The sequence below is a fragment of the Necator americanus genome, chromosome IV, assembly GCF_031761385.1.
Source record: "Necator americanus strain Aroian chromosome IV, whole genome shotgun sequence".
Lineage (NCBI taxonomy): Eukaryota > Metazoa > Nematoda > Chromadorea > Rhabditida > Ancylostomatidae > Necator > Necator americanus.
The window spans coordinates 33,678,772-33,700,652 of NC_087374.1; the positions used below are offsets into that span (position 1 = coordinate 33,678,772).

Sequence of the window (21,881 nt, forward strand, 5' to 3'; positions counted from 1 at the left end):
TTTCATAGCAGCTTAAAATAATGAAGCTTACGCCGTTTCTGGTGTGTTTTCTGCAGCTGCGACCACTGCGTCCTCTCCGACAGCAGTGATAATAGCGATGCTTTCGCTATAGAATACGTAGTGGGAACTCTGAAATAGAGGTAGAAGTTACGGGGTCGCTATGATGAACACGAGTTCGGGATCATAGCGCTTAGAACAGTAGAAGCATTTTGAATAACCGTCAAAAGTACAAAAATGAACAGAAAGGATGAGCGCATTAGGATCACAAAAAACCAACTACATAGCTCCACATCATTCTCGGTGCGGGTTTTGATCTACGGGTCCGGCCGTCAGGTCCCTCTAAAAAAATCCTTGTGACTCGTAGTAGTGGCACGTAAATTCTCTACGAGGCACACTTAGAAGTTTTCAGGAAGAGTCAGTAAAGTGCCAGAGTCCAATTTTTCCAATTTGGTACAATACCAATTTCAGGAAATGAACTGTGACAAATTATTTGGTTGAGTTATATTGCGTCTGGCTATTTCTTCAAACCTTTCAGTTCAATCTAATTCAGTTTTTCCTTTTTTTTTTTGAAGGTTTCGGATAAAATGAAGATTATTAGGTTGACTACAGTAAAAACCCCGACAATCCAAGATCATATATTCAGATCCATAATGATATAATAAAAGTGCGCAAAGACACAAGAATAAGACAGAAGATTTGGCCCAAACGGTGAGAAATTACACAAAATCTAAGAATTGGAAAATTTTTTTACAATCTTTTTATGATATACATCGATCACCACCAAAATTCAGGCAATGATTTTTTGGAAAGTAAAAAAAAAATGAAGAGATTGCTGCCCAAGAATTTCCAAGTCCTTTCTTCTTGAAACTTGAGAAAATTGAAGAGATTCTTCTGTGGATTTTTCATTGAGCCGATTTGGATCTCTGCAAATCTGTAGTAAATTCAATGTTTCGTATGAATTCGTCATTTTTCGTATTTTCGAAATTTTCTCAAACTCTTCTCTAAGGCGGAATTTACACCATTGGGTTAACTATGTAACTGAGTTATACTGCATCTGGTTATTTCTCCAAATCGACTAACAATGCCCACTCCGCCCGCGGTCTCGATTATTTTAATCTTTTTTTCAGTTTTTCCTTTTCTTTTGAAGATAGACGTGGAACCACAGAAGGTTTTAAAAAATATCTTTATTCACATTCATCCAAATATGAATATTTTCCCTTCAAAAGTTCATTTCCACTACAACTACAAAGAGATCATAACGACTAGAGATCAAATAGAATCTTCGGTAGATCAATATGTGAACCCTTGATTGAACGACGACGTATAGGAGATATGATGAATTCGTGAAACGACATAGACGCAACGTATACGTACGTTAGGCGAGAAGGTTCTTTTCTGAAAATTCTAGGTTACTGTAGAATGAGAAAATTCAATGTTACTGTAGATTGTTGACGCAGGTAAAGTAATCATAATTAAATTTATAAAAGTGATATTTTTCAGGAGTGCAGTACTAAAGCTTCGTGTTCCACCGATACAGTTTTTTTAAAAAGACCTTAGAACTTAAAAGGTTTAAGTACGCAGAAGTAACGCCCGAAAAAAACGGAAAAAACTTCCAGGAAATCTTAGAAATCCTACATTTAAAACCTATTTTTCGAAAGTACAGTTATAAAATTAATTTGCTCTGTTTACTTGCAGTATTTTCATTTTTTACTTGTTTTTTATTTTACTTTTTCTATTTTTTTTTTGATTTCACTCTCTTCGAGAACGATTCACTGACAGATAGACGTGAGAAGAAAATTTGTGTTTTGAACGAATTCTTGTTTCTATAATTTTTAATTTATTTTTTAATTTAAGAAAACTAAAGCTTCGAACAATTTTTCCTTCGAATTATATTCGTTTCAAATTGTACGTATGGTGTCGAAATAATACGAAAAAATAAAACCACACAACCAGCCTCAAAAGAAATGGAAAAATGAAAAAAAAATGGAAAAAAGGTCTGTAAAAAGGTCTACATACCTTCCTCATAACCGTACACAGCTCGAACAAGTTTTTTCGCCTTATCATACACAATATCGAGTCGACAAAGGAAATTTAGGGCGTAGAAAATCAGAAATAGCGGAGAAACGACGAAACACAATTCCTAAATGCACAAAAAATGATCGGGCTTAAAAATTGAAATTGAAAAAATTAAAAGTTATAAAAGAAAGAAGTTATAGCTATAAAAGTTATAGTTATAAAAGAAGGTTATAAAAGTTAAAAGTAAAAATTATAAAAAAAAGTAGACTTTTTTCTTTAGAAATTTCATTCACCGAGAATCGCCAGGCAGCAAAAATCAAATGAGGTTGTAGCCCCAAAGGGGGCTAACGAAGGAAGACGAACGAACCTTTCTAAACAGAAGCGCGTAGATGTCGTTAGTCGGTCCAAAATCCGTGACAGCCACATCCACAAAACACATCGTAATGAATGAAATACAAATCAGACTGTGCAACGAGACCAGAAAAGAGCATGTTCGAGAATTTTCTCGTAACTGGAAACGGTGTGAGAGAGTGTACCTGGAAGGGAAGCAACGGTAATTCTGGAAGAAAAAATCGTGCAATGGATCTATAATAATTTCAGAGCATCGCCACTCTTTTCGTCAATTTTCGATGACGGACGGTTACGATACGGTAAGACTTTAGCAACCACGTAAATCTATTATCTCTAGTTTATTTTTTTTTAAAAAAGAGCACTTGTAATTCTGGAAAAAATTTGTGCACTGGATTTTTTCTCCCGTGTGACAACATGAAAAAGATGAAAAATGTTAAGAACAAGAAATTGATGCCGATCTTCGTAAAAAAAAAAATCCATACAAAGTATGAAGTACGATATATAATTAATCAATATTAATCAATGAAAAAATCACAAACCCCCACACGAATTTTTGTCAGCAAAATTTTTTTGCTTTTTTCCATCAGATTCAAACTAAAATTTCTATTTTTTCTTTGAATATCTTGGATACATTTCTCTTTAAAATAAACGATCGACTGTTGAATTGAGAAATAATCAGATGTTATGAGGAAATATGAAATCATTTCACGCTGAAATTAGAATTTCCTCTAATAGGATGGAAAGTTCTTTTGAAATTTTTGCTCACTCTCCTGTTCTGCTTAAACAGCTACTGTTTAGTTGCATTTTCAATCGTCGTGAACTTTAAGAGAAATTTTTTAAAGATTTTCCAGTTGAATTATCCAGAGAATCCGCCTTTTCCTGAAAATACAGCTGAGATTCCTTGGAGAAGAAGCGTAAACCACAGTATCCAGATATTCGCGCGAATGAGAAGCTACCTAAGCAATTCCTTCTGCCGGAAATCGAAAATCGAAATCCACCCTCCACCCCTATATCTTATATAAAAATTTATCTAATTCCTCAACCAATTAGACGAATCTCACATATTTTCCTCGGAAACACAATGTTTCCCCTTTTCTCCTTCAACTGGTTCTCATCATTCCGTCGAGGATTCATTAAATTTTTGCAAAGAATGCTCGAATATCGACTATCCTAAATGAATCCATCTCTAAGAAAGAAAAACAAATATTCTGTCATTTTTTAAACAAAAAAAAAATCTTCTGCCTTTCTTTTCTTGCAATTTCCACAAATGTCACCTGAATTATCTTCTTCATATATTTCATCCCATTTGTAACTGCCCTAATATTCAATAGAAATCTGTGATATTCCGGAAGACACTAGGATTAAACCCTTTTAACAGGACTTTTGTACTCTATCTGAAAGTAGGACCCATAGAATTTGTGGGACCCTTCCAAACTTGTGTATAAATGGAATGTCTTGAGTTTTCAGGTTACAAATCTGTCCGTCCTGTATGTGAGCCGGAGTGGTCTCAGCACGAACCGCTCAGGGACACATTTTTGACGATTCCGAATCTGAGCCTCTGGAAATCTGTACATGGTTTTAGCTATCCTTTAGCTAGTCAACTTGTTTTTGACTGTTTTTTTTTCGAAACCCCCTTTGCCCGCAAAAATCTCATTCATCTGCATAAAATATTGAAACGCAGAAAATCTTCCAGCAAAAAAAAATCTCGCAGAAGAAAGGTGGTCCACGAACTGCGATAATTGTAAGATTGCTGTTCTAGAAAGCCTATTTTTCTTCAAATAAAAGCGACGCGAGTCTGCCTCACAACGGGGGCACACCATCGACCCAAAACCAGGAAAAAATTTTTCCAAGAAAAAAATCAATCACAAATCGCTCACCGACTACGTTCGCTCGTCACCGATTCCACCTCATGACGTTGATTTTTCTGTAATTTTTTTTTTGCTCAGATAAATTTTATACTACATTTTCAAGACCGGTTGAAGGGAAGATCATTGAAAAATAAGACATTGTGGCTGCACTTACCGTAGTTAGTCCTCTAAGCATAAGACTGAATATAAGATTGAAAAATGTGACGACCAGATACCAAACACTACGCTGCATCCACGATTGTTCACGTAAATTTCGTAGCTCACAGGATAAAATTGAGGATTGTGAGGCGAAAGTGAAACTGTCGAAAATCAGCCACACAATCGCTGGTATCCACTGAAAAAAACCGCTTAAGATTCTTTTTATTGTGGTAGGAAATACTTCTGCTTGATTCTCCTACTTTCATTTTTTTGTTTTTTTCTGGATTAATATGGGATAAAAATCGGTTGAAGAACACTGATTCATGCAAGGAATGCTGCTTAAAAAATGTTTTTCACAAGATGTAGCATGGATGGCTACATTCATGGAAGCATAGCACAAATCTGACGAGGAAATCCGCGGAAAAAGCTAGAGATCGGGTTGAAGATTCCGGGACTCGGCGTGGTTCCGCTCGTCTCTCCCTGATCGCCGTAAAAAGAAACGGCGTGGGAACCGCTTTAGTTCCCACGAGGTGCATTAGAACGCTCCTCTATGGACACGCTCCGGTCCCCTGCGCAGCCTATTCATTGGTTTAACTTGAATAGGCTGGTGAGGAGACATCATCGATCTTCTGCCGCTTGCACGTCGATGCGGCGCGTGCGCAAAGGTGGCTCGTTGCAACTGAAGTCGTCGTTAAAAAACAGCGTCTTCCAAGCCGCTTTTCACGAGGAATAGGAAGAGATTAGGGGAACCACTCCGGATTAGGCAATCCACAATCCAATCTTTAGCTTTCGCCGCGGATTCTCTCGTCAGATGCGTGGTATGCTGCCTCTAAACAGGTAGAAAACAAGGTGACAGGGATATTGACGCTATGTCGTACCGCTTGTGGCCTTCTCTCCGTTCGAAAAATTATTAGTTATGTGTGGATTTATTAGCGACCTAATGCATCTAAAGGATGAGTGTAGCGCAGTCGGTAAGAAGTTCCGCTGTGGCTGCACGATCGATCGGATGTTCGAATCCGCCCTAGCGCTCACCAAGCCCTCCATCCTTCCGGGATCGATCAATTGGTACCAGACTTGTGTGGAAGGATAAAAACACTGACTTGACACATCGGTTAGCTCCCGTAAGTCATGTTATTTTGTATTCTAGTTACACGTTCGTAAACTTCAAACGATTTTGAATTGAAGTAAACGTGGTAGCGGATCCCCAGCGGATTGATCAATGCAAGACATTTTATCCTTTATCCTTTAATGTATCTATCAACCGTAATAAAACGATCGATAACCGTCTAAATACATCTATTTCAAGTGGAAGTAATGGCCGTATGAAGGACGCGGTTGGATCTCGATCGACCGATAGGTTTGGACTGATACGCCGAGGTCCCAGAACCCTCACGTGCTGCATACGTAAAGGAATATTAGTGGTTTCCATGAAGCCGCGTGCAACACAATCCAAAGTAAACAAAAGGCAGAAATAATATGTGACGCATTAGTCGCTTACGACAATGCTGAGGATTTTTCGAGAAAAAAAAACCATATGGGAAAATATTATCAACAGATGAAATTCATCTAACTATTGATTCTATCCTATTTCTTCGTTCTTTAAGAAAAAAGCATCCGATTTTGGATGGAAAAAAACAACCAAAAAATATTTTTCGTGCTCTAGACGATTCGGAAACGAAACATAATTTTATATCCTTTTTTTTTGCTTCTTCTTCCAGAATTTAAGTCAGCAGTTTAATTTGAGTTAGAAATGGATATTCTGGAAGATCATCTAAGAATCCAGTAATCCAAAATTATCTTAGTGATAATAGTGATCTTTTTCTCGAAAGTTCCTTTTCTCGTTTGATTGAGAGACTTTTTTCATAGGAAGGATGCATCATGGACGACTCGATGAAACCGATTGAATAGCTGGTTTTTTTTTTCAGAGATCCGGGAGCGGATGAAAAGGAGAAACTCGTCCTCGAAAATTTCGAAAATTTCCAGCACACTTACGAAAATCACACAGAGTCGCATCATTCCGGATGGGAAATGAAAATCCTCGTATCCTCGAACTTTTTCGGTGGCAATCGCACGTTCGATTACCAATAGTAATGGGAATGCGATGAAAAGCATACAAAAACATGTGGGCACTTCTTGAACGAAGAGACAAGTGGACGAGTCGTCCAGTTCCTGAAAACTCGTACCCTTTAAACTATTTATACACTTGTGCCAATGTTTCTGCTTCAGTTTGGATCATAAATGCACCAAAAGTGCGTCCATTTCAGAGGTAATCAACAATGCACCACTTACCGTAATCACTGAGCCACCGAAGAGCTGATATAGGCTGACCAGTGATCGGATTAATGAGTATACGGTAATCAGTGTGATAGCTGACGTGATATGTAGGCATATAATTCTTAGATGGATATGAAATACCGAATATCGTAGTAGAACACAGAGAAATAGTAGATTTAATAGAAATGCTCCCAATAGCAGGAATAATTCAAGGACATTTAGGAATAGTATCGAGGAGACTCCTTGTTGTAGAGATATCCGCTCTACTGTGACGTAGTCCCCGTCCATCTCTAAAATCATTATGGTTTTCGGGACTACCGCAGCACGAAACGGAGGTTCGATAAACTCACGAACCAAAATCACATAAATTCAAAACAAAAGTGCAAAATTGATGGAGTTTTCCGGAACAACAAAAAAAGATTGCGCACATATGGTTGTTGTGCTGGGGAAAATCCGATATGAATGATGGAGTGCGAGAAACACAGCGGTGCCTAGGACCAAAGCCAAAGTGATTGGAAAAAACGACAATGTTCTCGAAAATTGTGAAATATGACTGAGAAATAATAAAAAAGATGCAGTAGCAGTTAAAATGAAAAAAAATTCAGAAAAGATTGGTCATTTTTTTTTACAACATTGCCTTGCTGTTACGGTTTAAAATTCGTTTTTCGATTTTACGCAGCAAAATCCAGGAAGAACACGGATATCTACAAAATAGTTTAGCCTCTGGACTCTAGAAAATTGAATCATTATGTTTTGTTTCTAAAAAGTTAGGAGCACAAGAGGAAAAAGAAACAAATCAAGAAAATGTCATAAAGATTTCTGCAACTCCTTTTCTGGAACAAACTAATCAGGTAAGGCACAAAATCGAACAGCTGGAAATAGTGCGTAGATTTTTTTCGTTACACGAGAGAAAAATCATTTTTCTCTTTCAACAAAACTCAGAAATAAATTCTTAACAAAGATTTGAGAGAAACAGATTTATCGCATTTATCTCTGGAAAAATCTCTTCACATGTATTATTCGGGATTCGGATAAAAATTTCTACAAACTTTTTGTCCTTCAACCTTTTGTCTTTCAACAAAAGTTAGAAATAAATTCTCAACAAAAAAAAAATTAAAACAAACATTAAAAACAAAAACATCAAAAAAATCGAAAATCAGATTTATATAATTTATCTCTGGCGAAATCCCTTTACATATATTATTCAGGAATCGGACGAAAAATTCTACTTTCCTAAAGAAAAAGTAACGAAGCTCGTTGATTGGAATGGAATCAAATTCTTTCCAAAAAAAAAATAGCATCAAATCAAAAAATTTGAGTCTTAAATTTTAAATTTTGAATTTTAAATTTTAAAGGAGAGGGAGATTAAATTAAATTTCTTTTTCTTTTCTTTTTTTCCTTAAAAGATCTTTCTAAAAGAGGGGGATTTTTGTGGTGGTATCGCGGCTAACTTCTAACAGCGAATGAACGCTAGTGCGAGGGCATCAAAGACAGCGGAGGTGTAAGTCATGTGACACAGAAGAACACCGCATAAAAGAAACTAATGAATTACCGCGGATTACCTATTCAATAGGGGTATTGTTGTTAAGTAGATACGCCGGCACCAGCACACTCGACGAGAACGATGACGGAAGACTTCTTCCCTCATAACCTCATAGACCTCATAACATAATACGCATGTATATAATTTTTTTTATATGTAGATAATTTTCGATTCCATTTAAATTTATTGAGAAAAAGAGAAGAAAAGTGTCCCGAGGTTTAATTGAATAGATTTTATTTTAACGAAATTTTCTATATGTAGTTTAATTTTTTATATGTCATATGTTTTGTTTTTTTTATATGTTATATGTTCTTCGAAGATATGTTTTATTTTTTTATATGTCGAGGTTAAATTTAATAGATTTTATTTTATCGAAATTTTTTACATGTAGAAAATTTTCGATATCATTTAAATTTTTTGAGCAAAAAAGAAGAAAAGTCTCGGGTTTAATTCCATAAATTTTACTTTATCGTCAAAAAAAGCGATCCGACGAAACTGAGCTGAAAAGCCACAGCTGATATTTTTTGGGCGGAAAAATGCATTGAAAGCCAAGCGATGTAAGGGGAAATCCTTCCGCCTTCGGATCTCTTTAATGAAAAAAAAATAAATGAATAAATTAATAAATTAATAAATTAATAAAGGAGGCCCTCGACTGTGGTAGAAACAGGATAATAAATACAAAACATTTCATATAACTAGTATCATATAACTAGTAGAGAAATAGCAAAGTGTTTCTACCACCGTCGATGATCTCCTTCATTTTTTTCTTTTTTTTTCCTCGAAGAGGTTCCTAGGCGGATGTACATACATCTCCTTACATCATTTGGCTTTCTGAGGCTTCTCAAAAAAATCGCAAAATCTATGAAATGTGTATTTTTCCCAACGATATAGGGACCATTTCAGTGGCTCAGAAAGAGAGAAACAAACAGAAGACGAGCAGAAAAAATTGAGGATATAAACTGGAAGACACTGGACAAATTCACTATTTTCCAAAAACAGACTTAAAATCCTAATGAGAAATGTAGTCAGGTGGTTGCGAAAACTGATCTTCACTCCCCCTCACCGTCATAAGCGATTGCTTGTTTACACTCATGCACTCATTCTAAAGGCCTTTCAACTAAACACTACATAATTTGGGATCTCATAGAAAAAGTCTAATTTTTTTAAACTTTTTCTCGACTTGCAGAAAAAAATATAAAATTTTTCCTAAGCTTTTACATAATATAATTATATAACAAGTGTAATCCCCTAATTCTTAAACAAGGAGTAGCTCCAAAAAGTTAATTTTTAATTTTTAGAATTTTTTTCTTTTAATTCGGAAATCTCTGAGGACCACAAAGAATTGTGTGTAGAAGAAAATACTCGGAAAACTAGTAATTTTCAAGGAAGAAGATGAATGTAAAGAGAAAAAAAGAGTGATAATATAAAGGAAATAATAACTACAATCATAACAACTCTCAAAAGTTTTTTTTTCATAAACTTCCAAACCTTTAAAACTTTTCCGGCCCGTACATATATCTCTATGGCTTCCAGTTGAAGAAAAAAAATCTCTTCATAGTGTTTGAGGAATATTTTTTAGTTAGAAACATCAGAAATACGCCAAATCGTATCGTACAGCAAACGTTTACGGGAATTTTTGCAATCCTTCCTATCCTAGTAACTGTAGTATGGGGTATACGGTAAGATGTGATGACGCGCTTCCTTTTGTTGATCGCGACGTCGTAAAATTTGTAGTTACATGTAGATCGTAGCGAGTTTTTTTTTCTCTCACATTCTGATTATTTCAAATTGTTGTCAAAAAAATTTAAATCGTAGTTCTTCCACTATATAAACAAAATGAAATAAAAATGTATTGTGGAAAGAGATGGAGACGGATGGAGATACTGTATGCTACAGTATTCTCATATGAGGAACTCCTCCAGGCAGCTGCTCTACGCAAGAAACATATGCGTTACGTTTCTACGTCACAAGCAGGTGAAATTTAATATTAAGGGAGGAATTGCATAGGTCACATACAAAGGGCACGCGATTTCTTTTAATAGAAGCAGGAAAAGGATTTGGAATTTCTTAAAAAGATAATTTTCGGTTGGAATTTGACTGTTTCCTATAACAAAGTGATAGGAACGAAAAAACGGGAGATAAAGAGAGAACTCACAGAAAAAAGGAGGAAAATAATGATAGTGATGAGTTAGTCATCGACGCGTGTGCTTCGCAAAAATGCTACCGACCCATGCGAATAATTGTGCCGCCATTGGGACCTTGTCCTGTGGTTTCCAGGCCACAAAAAAATCCTTCCCATGAAAAAATGTGGCCTCGCTATGGCCTCAGTTTCAACTGCCTGGATTCACCATTCGACCACCAGGGGTACGTGCCGTTGGTGAACTCTTCGGCATTCTTCATTTGCACTGATTTCATATCAGGACCCACCATGATACGGTACACCACAAAAGGGACGCTTGGAAACAGGTGAAAATATCGGCAATGTTCGCTAATTCTCTCGCGCACAAGTTATTAAGAGTCTGATGCGAGAAATTTCAGGCAGTTTCTATCGGACCTGGAAATTGAGGTGGCAGACTCGGGAATTTTCTGGGATCAAAGCTGGAATTGGAGAAATCGCTGCGGAACAGTTACATAGACCTACCGAGGAACTGATTGAGGAATTTTATTTGTTTGAAGATATAAACATAGACTACACAGAATAAAATAATGAAAAAGAAAAAAGTTGAGCAGAAAAAGTATCGTCTTGTTACTGTAGAACCATGCAGAGAAAGCTGTAAACAGACGTCAATGGCAATATGGAAGTAAACAATGATAAACAAATAAACAGAAAGCAGGGGAAGAACTGGAAAATTTGCATCAGATCTTAGAAATGTTCACCTTCAAATGAACAAATGAAACTGAAGAGTGGTCATGAGAATGAGAATGTTCGTGCGGACACGGACAAACTCAGAAAATGTGAAAATGTGTACGAAAAGAATCGCTGCAATCGCAACACAGTTCTCCTTCACACACACACACAAAAAGAAACACACGGAAACGGAAAACGAGTTCCTTTTCTCACAAGAAAAAACCCCGATAAATGTATAGATTGATGAAATGAAAGAAGAAATTCCGTTTTTGCCGTTGGAGGGCTGGAAATCAATAAGAAATTTTAGAAGTTAATCAAGTATTTCTTCAAAAAATTCAATCTTTCAATTTCAGTTTTGGGGAAAAGGTAGTTCAGCTACAGAGGTTTGCAATCTCATGAAATCTGGCGAAAGAGCAGTTAAACTTTCTGGATGGAATGACTTGTGTAAAAAAAAAAGGTAAAGGAATTTGTAAAAAAAAACAGCTCAGATAAGTACGAGAAGAAGAGCTTGAGCGACAAGAAATATATAGAGAAAAGTAAAAAATAAAAGGAAGAACAGATAAAAAGACAAAAAAAAACTAAAATTATGCACTTTATACTCCTTTCCCTGAAGCGTCGAGGAAAAATTCCTTATCCACGAGGATTCTCCCTTCCTCAATGGTTGATTGCTGCTCCTATTTAGAAATGCTGCGTTGTGGTGGACACACTGACAGAAATCCATAAACATAAATTTTCAGACAGGTGTAATTAAAGGAAAAAAAAAACGCCAGAAACAATTTATACAACGCTACATATAGTGACTATGATTTTTATCCATTTTCTCGTAAACTTTTTTGTTCCTCAAACTAATATTCAAAAGTAATTAACAACTACAACACTTCTACATATTTTATTGTAACGATATCATGTGACAAACGTTTTCTCAAAGGGAAAGAAAAATTTATTTATTGAGAATGATTTAATGTGTGAGATATGAGGTTAAAACCCTACACTGGTATTATTTCCATGGAAATGTCTTTTATTTACTGGAGAAGGATTCTATTTTGAAGCAATTTCTTCAACCCCACAGAAATCTCGGAGATATTTTCGATGATTTCAGAGAACTAGCGATTAATAAGGATGTCCTGGAATTTTCGACAATGTAAGTCATAAATTTTTTTTTTTTTATTTTTTTCTTTGTTTTAAGCTTAATAAGTGCATAGAAGCATCTACATAGAATAAATGTAGCCGATTATGTTTTCGAGTATAAATAGAGTAAAGGTAGAATATGAAATTGGAATATATAGAAATAAAATGAAAAATAAACAAAAAAATATGAAATATAAAATATGGACTCAATTTCCTGAGTATTGCTGCGTTAACCGAGAAAACTCGTCCGCATGCGGGACGATGATAGCTCTATCCCTCTCTGCCTAAAAAACAGGTTGCCTTTTCTGAGACCAGCGAAAAAAGGGTTCGAATCGGACCCGTACCCGTTAATTCGGATCACTTCCTCTAATCATTTGAACCTAAGATGCTTCTCCTACATTTCTACACATAAAATTTCCAAAATTCAATTTTTGGCCAGTTCAAATACAACAAAATGTACAGAAAATAATGTGAATTTCTCTCGAAATTACTTTAGAAACTAACTTTCTGTCATTTATGTGTTTTTAATTTTCAATTTTCATTTTTTTTAATTTTTTGTTTTGCTTCGAAAGCAGTAAACAATTATTTCGAAAAAAAAAACGAATCTTCTACATCAGAAACCAATCTAAAAGTCAGAAAAACAAGCGCAGAAATGTAGGTAACGCGAGAACATTTATTCACAAAAGTGCAGCCTATTCAAGTGAGTGAAAGTCGTAATAAGTTCTAAAAAGAAAGGAGGGGAAACATAAAAACAAAAAATATTCCATATTTCAGTGCTGTTTGAGAGAATCATCAAAAAACCAAATTTTGTAAAAAAAATTTCTCTACGGGGAAAAACGTTTGGAAAAGAGAGCAGCGAAGAAATATCGTAGGATTACTACAAAGAACCAGTAAAATGGCAAGCAAATCCTGAAAATGCTCAGAAAAACGTAAAATAATGTGGAATATGGTTTGAAAATGGTGGAAATTTTCATTCAGCCGAAATTATTTTTGGAGAAACTATGCCTTGCCATAGTACAAACAAGTATATCTATAAAAATTATCATTTTCTGTAGAAATATGTACGTATGGAGGAAAAGACGTTAAGTAGAAATATTTTCTCGTTTATATCCTTTACCTGAAGTATTATTCGGTTCTTTTTTCAGAAAAAGGCCTGATTCAAGTAAATACGGTTACAAAAAACACAAAGTTCCGTTCCCGGGAGGAGTTTACTGTAGTGAATATCGAAAATGTAACTGAGGGAGAAAAATGAGAACTACTTCTAAATAACTCCTTCACTTCCGTACACTGGTTAAACTTAGGTTTAAGCTCAAATGCTAGAATGTGAAAAAATTCATATTAATTTCGTGCCTGAATCAGGCAATTTCCTGGCAAGACACGAGTACTCAATAACCATCTCATCAGCTTAGCTGAGTGCATAGTCCTTGCACAAAGTGTATTTTTTGGAAAAAAAAATTATAAAGCCACAAAAAAACTGACTGACGTCAACCGCTGTGCACTCTGCAGCTACACGCATGTGACCAGATGCAAATTTCTGACATTTTACTGGACTGCAGCTCGTCCACAAAATCGCACTACACGTGAAGCGCACGTGAATTGCACGTGTACTGTACGTGCCATCACGACTAAGGGAATTAGAGCTAGATTCAGATCAAATTTTTCGCTTTAGTCACAGAACAATGGAAAGACACTCAACGCTGAAGTATTATGATCCATGGAGAATTAGGGTGGTCCTGGCAAGATCACCTTGCGTCGGCCAGATAGCGCTAAGCTCCACGGGGAAACGACGACGAGCTGACGACGTACGTATGTCTCCGTAATAGATATCCGCGGACGTACGGATGCGATGATGAACGAATCACGTACCGTATGCCGTCAATCCCATACGTCCGTTCGTCAAGTATGCCGGTCCAAACGTTGACAGAGAACGTTTTTCGTTTTTTTTTCCTTTTTCTTTCCTTAGAAGATCGAAAGCGATAAATCATTGACATGGTACGTAATTTGATTAGAATAGCCCCTCTCCAAATGATGCACTACCGCGAAGGCTCGAAAATTAATGGACGCATGCATTTCCTCTCAGCCGACAACAATGCATGCCAGTATTTTTATTTATTTATTTATTTGTTTATTTATTTATTTATTTATTCACATACACCAGTGGTGCAACAGAAAAAAAAAGAATAAAAAAATGGAACACACTTTGTCTGTCTTTGTCTTCTACTTGGAAATGATTTAGAAAATTTTCCAGTACATGCGTTAAAAATCCAATTTCCTAAATCTTAGATGTTCTTAGATGTTTTCCTAATAAATAATAAAATAATAATAATAATAAAACTAATAAAACTGGAATGATTTTCACCAGAAGATCACCTCCTTTTCGCCACGCCACGACGAATCACATATGGGGCTCGGCTCAAAACAAAATTTTTGTGTTTTAGGACTGAAACGTGCTTTAATAACGAAAAAAAATGAGAAAAAATTATATAAAAGAATTAAAATTATATTTATATACTATACTATGTAGTAAAATTGTAGAGTTATACAGCGTATCTGAAAAATGTGTTTAATTTTTGCTTGTAATTTTGGATTTATTGGTTGTTAGACTCAGATCATAAACGATTAGTGAAACCCAGGATAATACATAACTTGCACTGCAGCGAGAAACGAAACGGAAGAGCAAACGTCTTCGAAATGTCGAATATTCAATTCGAATCGAGTAGATAAATGTCTTGTTTAGCTATTTTAGAGCTACAAACTGAACTACTACAATAACCGATGAAGAATTTGGGTTTCGGATAATTCTGAAGGAGACTAAGGTTGTTTTTTAGGGTTACAGCTAATTAAGGTTAATGGACTGAATTTAACTAAATTTTGAAATGGAAATCAGAAACCTGGGAATATTTTTAAAGCGGTGAAAGTTTTTATTCCTCCGTTTTTTTTCGCTACGCTCAATACAACTTCCCATTCTTGTTGCCTAGCGACCATTTTCAACGATAGAACTTTAGACAGCGGCAGAGCTGAAGGCGAAAATCTAACGAGAATGATAGCTTACTCGAAAATTTCCTATTAATAAGATGAGTATCTCTATTACTGAGAAAAAAACACTTGGTGATTCACCGGTGTCTCACGTAGTACAAAACGAAATTAGTCGAGGAGTCACGTGCGTCTCATAAGATTGTAAGTACAAAAAAAATACGACCGTTGATCAAAGATGAAGATGAATCATCCTTACTTTTCAGGATTTGAAAATTTTCCTTTCACTTAAAGACGATAATTAATGAGAAAAGAGAAGACAAACAATAATTGGATCATTTAGAGGTGTTTTTGTTTTCTTGTTGTGAAGTGTTCCTTGAGAGAACCAGTTGTCTTTGCGATGACTTCGTTAAAATAAAAAGTGCAGCACGAAAAAGCTGACGGTGGAATGAAACACTTCCATCTGCAACGCTTCAAATGCAAAATTCCTATTTATTTATTTATTTATTTATTTATTTATTTATTTATTTATTTATGTGAAAACACCCATAGGTTTGCCACAAAAGAGAAAACCGAACAACTCACTAGAATTTCGCCAAAGTTTTAGTTTTATACAGAAACGTTTCCCCTACACATTGTGTTTAACATTCGAATAGCTCGAGTATTCAAGGAACAACACCTGGCTTCATCACCCCACGAATCTGAGGTGGTACGGATTTCAGGTGGAGTATTCGTATACGGGACCGTAGATTATGGATTCCGTCCATTTCTTCCTAATTTCCGAAAAAACGGCACGGGAGATACGGTTTCGAGCGTTCCGGCGCGCTATTTTCTACAACGAGTTCGATTGGAGCGCGTCAGCCTTGTGCACGTGCCGCCTCTTCCGGACCGTTTTTTACGGCAATTAGGAAGAAATGGACGGATCCCCCCCGTCTCCATGATCTACTATCCCGTATACAAATGTACTCCACCTGGAATCCGTACCACCTCAGATTCGTGGGGTGATGCCCGTTTAATCAATCCGCTTGGGATGCGCCACCACGTTCACTCCAATTAAGCAATTAGGAAGAAATGGGCGTTTGAATGAATTTTGAATGTTTGAAGTTTCTTTGAAGTTTACGAACTGGCAAAAAATCCTCCTTACTCCTAAGATCCGATTCGCACTTCTCGCTCTGAATGCAGAGATCCAACAGAAGATTGAGGACTTTCATTCTTGGGCGCGTCCGGAAAAAACGTTACTGATTTTGCCCTCTTCGGATGTAAACAAAACGAGTTCGCCGAAAATAGAAAAAATAAAGAAAATAAGGATTCAAAAGTGATGAAATTATAATATAAAAATTAGATCACCTTATTATACTATATTAGATTATTTTATTATAAATAGATTAAACCGAAGAATAAAGAACCAAGAATGGAGAATAAACATTCTAACAACCTTGTTTACTGCTCAACTGAAGGTAAACATACTTTTCACTACAAATATGAATTGTGATCTAAGAACTGGGATTGGCAATTAGCATCGTGCACGAGCGATAAGCGGGGAAGTTCTATACGATTATAATGAGATATGCATCGTTACTGATAATGAAAACCGAAAGATCTTTTTTTTTGCCGAACTCATTTTTGCAGAAAAGAATATTTTCTGAGAAAACAATCACTTTACACTTCTCTTAAGAAAGCGACATTACAGCACCAAAGGACTGGATTTTTTCTTGGATGCTGACACGTGGCGACAGTCGAAAAGGATTAAAATTGCGTCGAACGACGATTTAATTGTTTTCACCGTTACGTACCTATTACGAAGTGTTTGGCAGATAATTTACGATAAACTCATTTTCCATTCGATTTTCATCCTGTTGTTCGAATTACGGTAGTTTCTAGTAGTATGGTAATAATTGAAAACAAGAGAACATGAAATTGTATGATTAACATTCATTGCATAACAGCTGGAAAAAGTGGAAACGTCACGGGAGCGGGGGGAATTACCGATTCCACTTACTTCCCCGGGAATTGAATTCGTGACGTATCGGATTCTCGGCAACGCTTTACACCACTATCGCGCTTGTTGTAATTGCACTATAAGCTGTAGCGCTCGAGATGGGACCCTTGTAAATTTCGATCAGATTGCAGAGATGACGGTAACGGTCCCATCTCGTAGCATTGAATCGTTCGCGCTATTTCCTACCAGGCTAAAAGCCTTCCGACATTGTTCCGATTTCCAATCCGACAATGTTTTTCGGAATCTTCTAGGAATGTGAATACGTAGTACTGGCAGAAAAAATCATCCAAAACTTTTTCAAATGCTCCAAAATTTTTTCAAGAATCTCTACGTTTCAGTGCTTTTTCTCTTTCTCAGGAAAATAAATTGAAAAGTGGAAAAATCTATTTCCTACCAAACTCAAAGCCATTTCGATCCGACAATGTTTTTCGGAATCTTCTAGGAATGAAGACGTAGTACTGGTAAAGAAAATCATCCAATAATTTTTTTAATTTTTTTTTTTGAATTGTTTTGAACCCCCAAAAGTTTTTCAAGAACCTCTATGTTCCAGTGCTTTTTACCTCCTTCTCGGGAAATTGAAAAGTGGGAAAAAAAGTCCTTTGCATAAGAACCACATTAAGTGGCTATTAATAATAAATAATAAAGAATACAATACAATGGACCGATTCTCCGAACATTCTTTTTCTCTTCGTTACATTTTTTCTGTAGTAAAAAGCAGAAAATTTTCATTGAAAACGTTCTAGTACGTTCTAGTAACGTTCTAACATGGACTAAAAACCCTACTTTGTCTGTATACGCAGAATTCAGAGGAAAATTTTATCAACTGGAAGTAATAAATGATTAGCATCACTACTTCTATTTAATTGTTTACTTGTTTATTTATTTATTCTGTCCTTAAGAAAGTTAAGAATTATTGAGAAAGAGAAAAGTAGAAACATACAAGATGTCGCCGACATATGGTAGGGTCAAATCCACGGTGCAAGCGGAAGGTGTTGCGCTTGCGGGCAGCGCGGTGGAGCGCGGAGGTTACGATCGAGAGAGTCTCCTTGCCAGTATCGTCCATCCCCGTCCAATGGTCCCACCTCGATTTCAACCGCTACGCTCTACCGCATCGCTTCGAGCGCAACCGCTTACGCAACTGCTGCTGCGTGGTTCTGTCGTTTTGATCCGACTATATCAGAGCAATTCGCCAAAGTATGTGAATCATAGTCTCGACAGAGCAAAAATCAAATAATGCAGAAAATTTGAAATTTACGAAAAAAAAAAAACGTTGCAAGAGGACCCTCGGTGTTTTCACCGAATTCCAGGAAAGGAGGAAGATTAGTTCTCTTAGTGGGGAAAAATTGCCGATGACTAAAAATTTACCAGATGCAATATTCATTTATTTATTTACCAGGAAAATGCAATATTTATACGTAGGAAAATTTTCACCTGTTTGAATGCGAGCGGGAGACGCTACGTCAGCAGCCCATGATTGTCCGCTCTCTCTCGCACACGCCACACGTTATTAGGTGTCTTGTAGGGGAATACGACCGGAAAGACCGTTTTCCACGCCGTTTTTCAGGACATTTGAGTGGGATAGGGAGGAGACTGAGGGCAACCACGCTCATATGATCCTTAACTCTATCTTTTCCAGGAGAGATCCCAGCGTCGTGTCAATTTCGTGGTATACTGCTTTTAAGTTATGTTCAATGTTTATAATACGACCATTCGAGCTATTATTCTCGTAAATCAGAAATCAGAGCATAAAACATAGAAACTCCCATTCATAACTAGCGCTTGATTCGTTTTCAATAGGCTTTGACAAAGCTCATTTATGGACAGCGACGACGATGGAAAACAACATCTCGTAGAGCACCGAATGTTGATTGGAACAAAACAGACCACAAAAAACCGTAACCATGAAAAAAGCTCTTTCTGTTCGGGGGAGTAACGAGAGGACAAGGATTAATAAACTGTTAGAAGTGCATGGATGAGCGCTTTTTAAGTGCTGGGTTGTGGAACGTTGGACGAGTTTTCTGCAGAGAAATGAATAGAACAAGGTGTGACTGATTGGAGTCTTCCTGAGCACAATAACAAGCTACCACCAATCACAAAGACCAAAAGCTCCTCCCTCAATTTGTTATTGGTGGATAACTCTCAGAACTATCAAATGATAATAATAGAGTACGATCAGCGCAAATAAAAGTGGAAAAAACCCTGTTTGGAGTTTTTCAAACTCAATTTGCTTGTACCCGTCTTTCAAAGATGAAAAATATGAAAATAGGAAGGAAATCTAGCGGGACCAGCTACGTCCAATAAGAGACCCGAGGGAGTAATGTATTGGAACTTTTCCAACCGAAGTACCGGCGCAACCGAGACCGTACCCTTTGAAGCCATGGGACCACAAACCACATGAGATGATAAACTTAAATTTTACTAGGTTTTTGTTGTTGTTAAACTTTATTCTTTGTTTTATTGCTTGCTGTTGTGTGTTTTAAGTAATAACACTTCGGAAAATTACGACTTCGATGGTGCAATGAAGCTCTACGTCACGTGGTTGTCCACTAATCGTGTCAATCGATAGTTAGGAAGGAACATTCCTAACTAATGATTTATTCAACAAATTCGTGAAGCTAAAAGAAATCAGCGCAAGAAATTATCATCCAGTAAAAACTGCATAATTTCTTCGTAAAACAACACACTGAAAAAAAATTGAAAATTCGCTAAGATTCCAAATCATACGTACACGTATTTCTAGCTGAAAAAAAAATAATCTTCAGTTTCAAAAATCCAAAATGTTCAAGAATTGACCGTTTTTGACTTCGAGAAAAATTCCTTGATTTGTTTTCATTCTCTGAACATTCTTACAACATTTGGGTCTCTTTTGTAGATTTTCTATCACTTTTTACGATATTTATCTGGATAGAAAAATCTGGAAAACAATTTAATAGTAGAAACATCCGCAAGACTGTCCAAGTAATGAAAAAGTAATCTGTGTGGGTATTGAAAGGGAAGTAAAAGCTATGATTAACACATAAATAAAGGCGACCACAGAGCAAACATAATCGAAAATCACTCGGTGCAAAAAACATTGGAAAAAAATTAGAAATCACAAAAATTTCGCGTGCACGGATGGATTCAAGTTCGCCGTTAGTCAAGCGTCATTTCTCACGGTTATTCTATGAATACTGAAAACATCTCCTCCAGAGAAAGGGAACAACTCGGGCATTTCTTTAGCTGTAAGTTCGTCAAGGAATTTCCAGAAAATTTTCCTGGATTTTGCGCAGTTAAATGTCATATTACCGGGAGCATAGAGCTGAGTTTTACATAACGTTGCTGAGCGTGGAATCAAATTACCGACCACGTAGATAATTTTGTATCAATCACACACGTACGCCGCACGAAGCGGAAAAGCTGCGATCGAACAATCCTTGGGAAAAATTCCCACACAAAACGAGAAAACAATGTCACGGCTACGGGGAGTATAGGCGAGAGAGGACGAGCCGAGGCAGTAATAATGGACTGGAGGCAAGCATATTGATTGCATATGTTTAAGCACGTCACGCGCATGCAAACTCTGTCAAACAACCACATAAAAACGTGGGTCCCGAATAGAATCTGAAACGAACTTAACTCTTCGTGGTTACGGTAAAAGTGGAACTATCCACCAACATTCCATATACACTTACACGGAAATGACAAACTATAGCATATGTTTCATTGAATATGGTAAATTTTAAACGGGTCAGGGTTAAAGGCATCACCCTATGAATCCGAGATGGTACGGATTTCAGGTGGAGTATTCTTATACAGGATAGTAGATTATTGAGAGAAGGGTGATTCCATCCATTTCTTCCTAATTCCCGTAAAAAACGGCCCGGAAGATACGGCTTCAGGAGTTCCGGCGCACTATTTACCGCTACGAGTTCGATTGGAGCGCGCCAGCCATGTGCACTCGCCGCATCCTCCGGGCCGTTTTTTTACGGGAATTAGGAAGAAATGGACGGACTCACACCCCTCTCCGTAATCTACTATCCCGTATACGAATACTCCATCTGAAATACGTACCACTTCAGATTCGTACCACTTTTACCGTAACCCCGAAGAGTTAAAGGGGTGATGCCCCTTTAACTCTTCGGGGTTACGGTAAAAGTGAAACTATGCAACAACATTCCATATGCACCATATTGTTTTTTTTTTTGTTTTTTTTTTTCTTTTATGGCACACCTGCAGGTATTTTCAATAAATAAATAAGTAAATAAATATACGCTTACCCGGAAATGACAAGCTATAGCATATGTTTCACTAACTATAGTAAATTTTACGGACAGGGTTAAATTATCGAAAATCACTAAATATGGTAAATTTTAAACTGGTCAGAGTTAAAATATCGGAGAAATAACATGCGACTCAGTTTTTCTTTTCATGCACCTACGAAGATAAATTATCTTCTAATTTGTAATCGCACACTTGAGGTTTTCTCTTTTTCTCCGTATTTCTTTTCTTGACATTTCAACTCCGTTTTCTTATGGATAGATTCCTAGAAAGTGTGCTGAAAAGTTTAAGGATGCTTGCAAAGAGCCTCTTGAGAAAACCAAATAATCCTGAGAGATATAAGCAGAGATTTGTAGAAGAAAAATAAGAAATGAAAAGTTTCTGTAGAAAATTTTGACAAAAATTTCTTCAAACAAAACTCACCCACCAAAACGTACATTTATATCGATATTTTGAAGGGATGAGGAGGCGGAAAGTTGAAGATAA

General features: G+C 36.6%; 1 protein-coding gene across 1 annotated transcript; it reads right to left on the reverse strand.

Annotated features, from left to right (window-relative positions):
• Window positions 1-1,375: 1,375 nt before the first annotated feature.
• On the reverse strand, window positions 1,376-6,935 carry RB195_003560 (uncharacterized protein; the record flags this gene model as incomplete). Its single annotated transcript, XM_064201265.1, has 7 exons — window positions 1,376-1,395; window positions 2,017-2,140; window positions 2,384-2,552; window positions 4,245-4,291; window positions 4,390-4,569; window positions 6,366-6,542; window positions 6,663-6,935. 7 exons carry the CDS (start codon window positions 6,933-6,935, stop codon window positions 1,376-1,378), a joined length of 990 nt encoding a protein of 329 aa, XP_064057146.1.
• Between the last annotated feature and the right edge of the window lie 14,946 nt (window positions 6,936-21,881).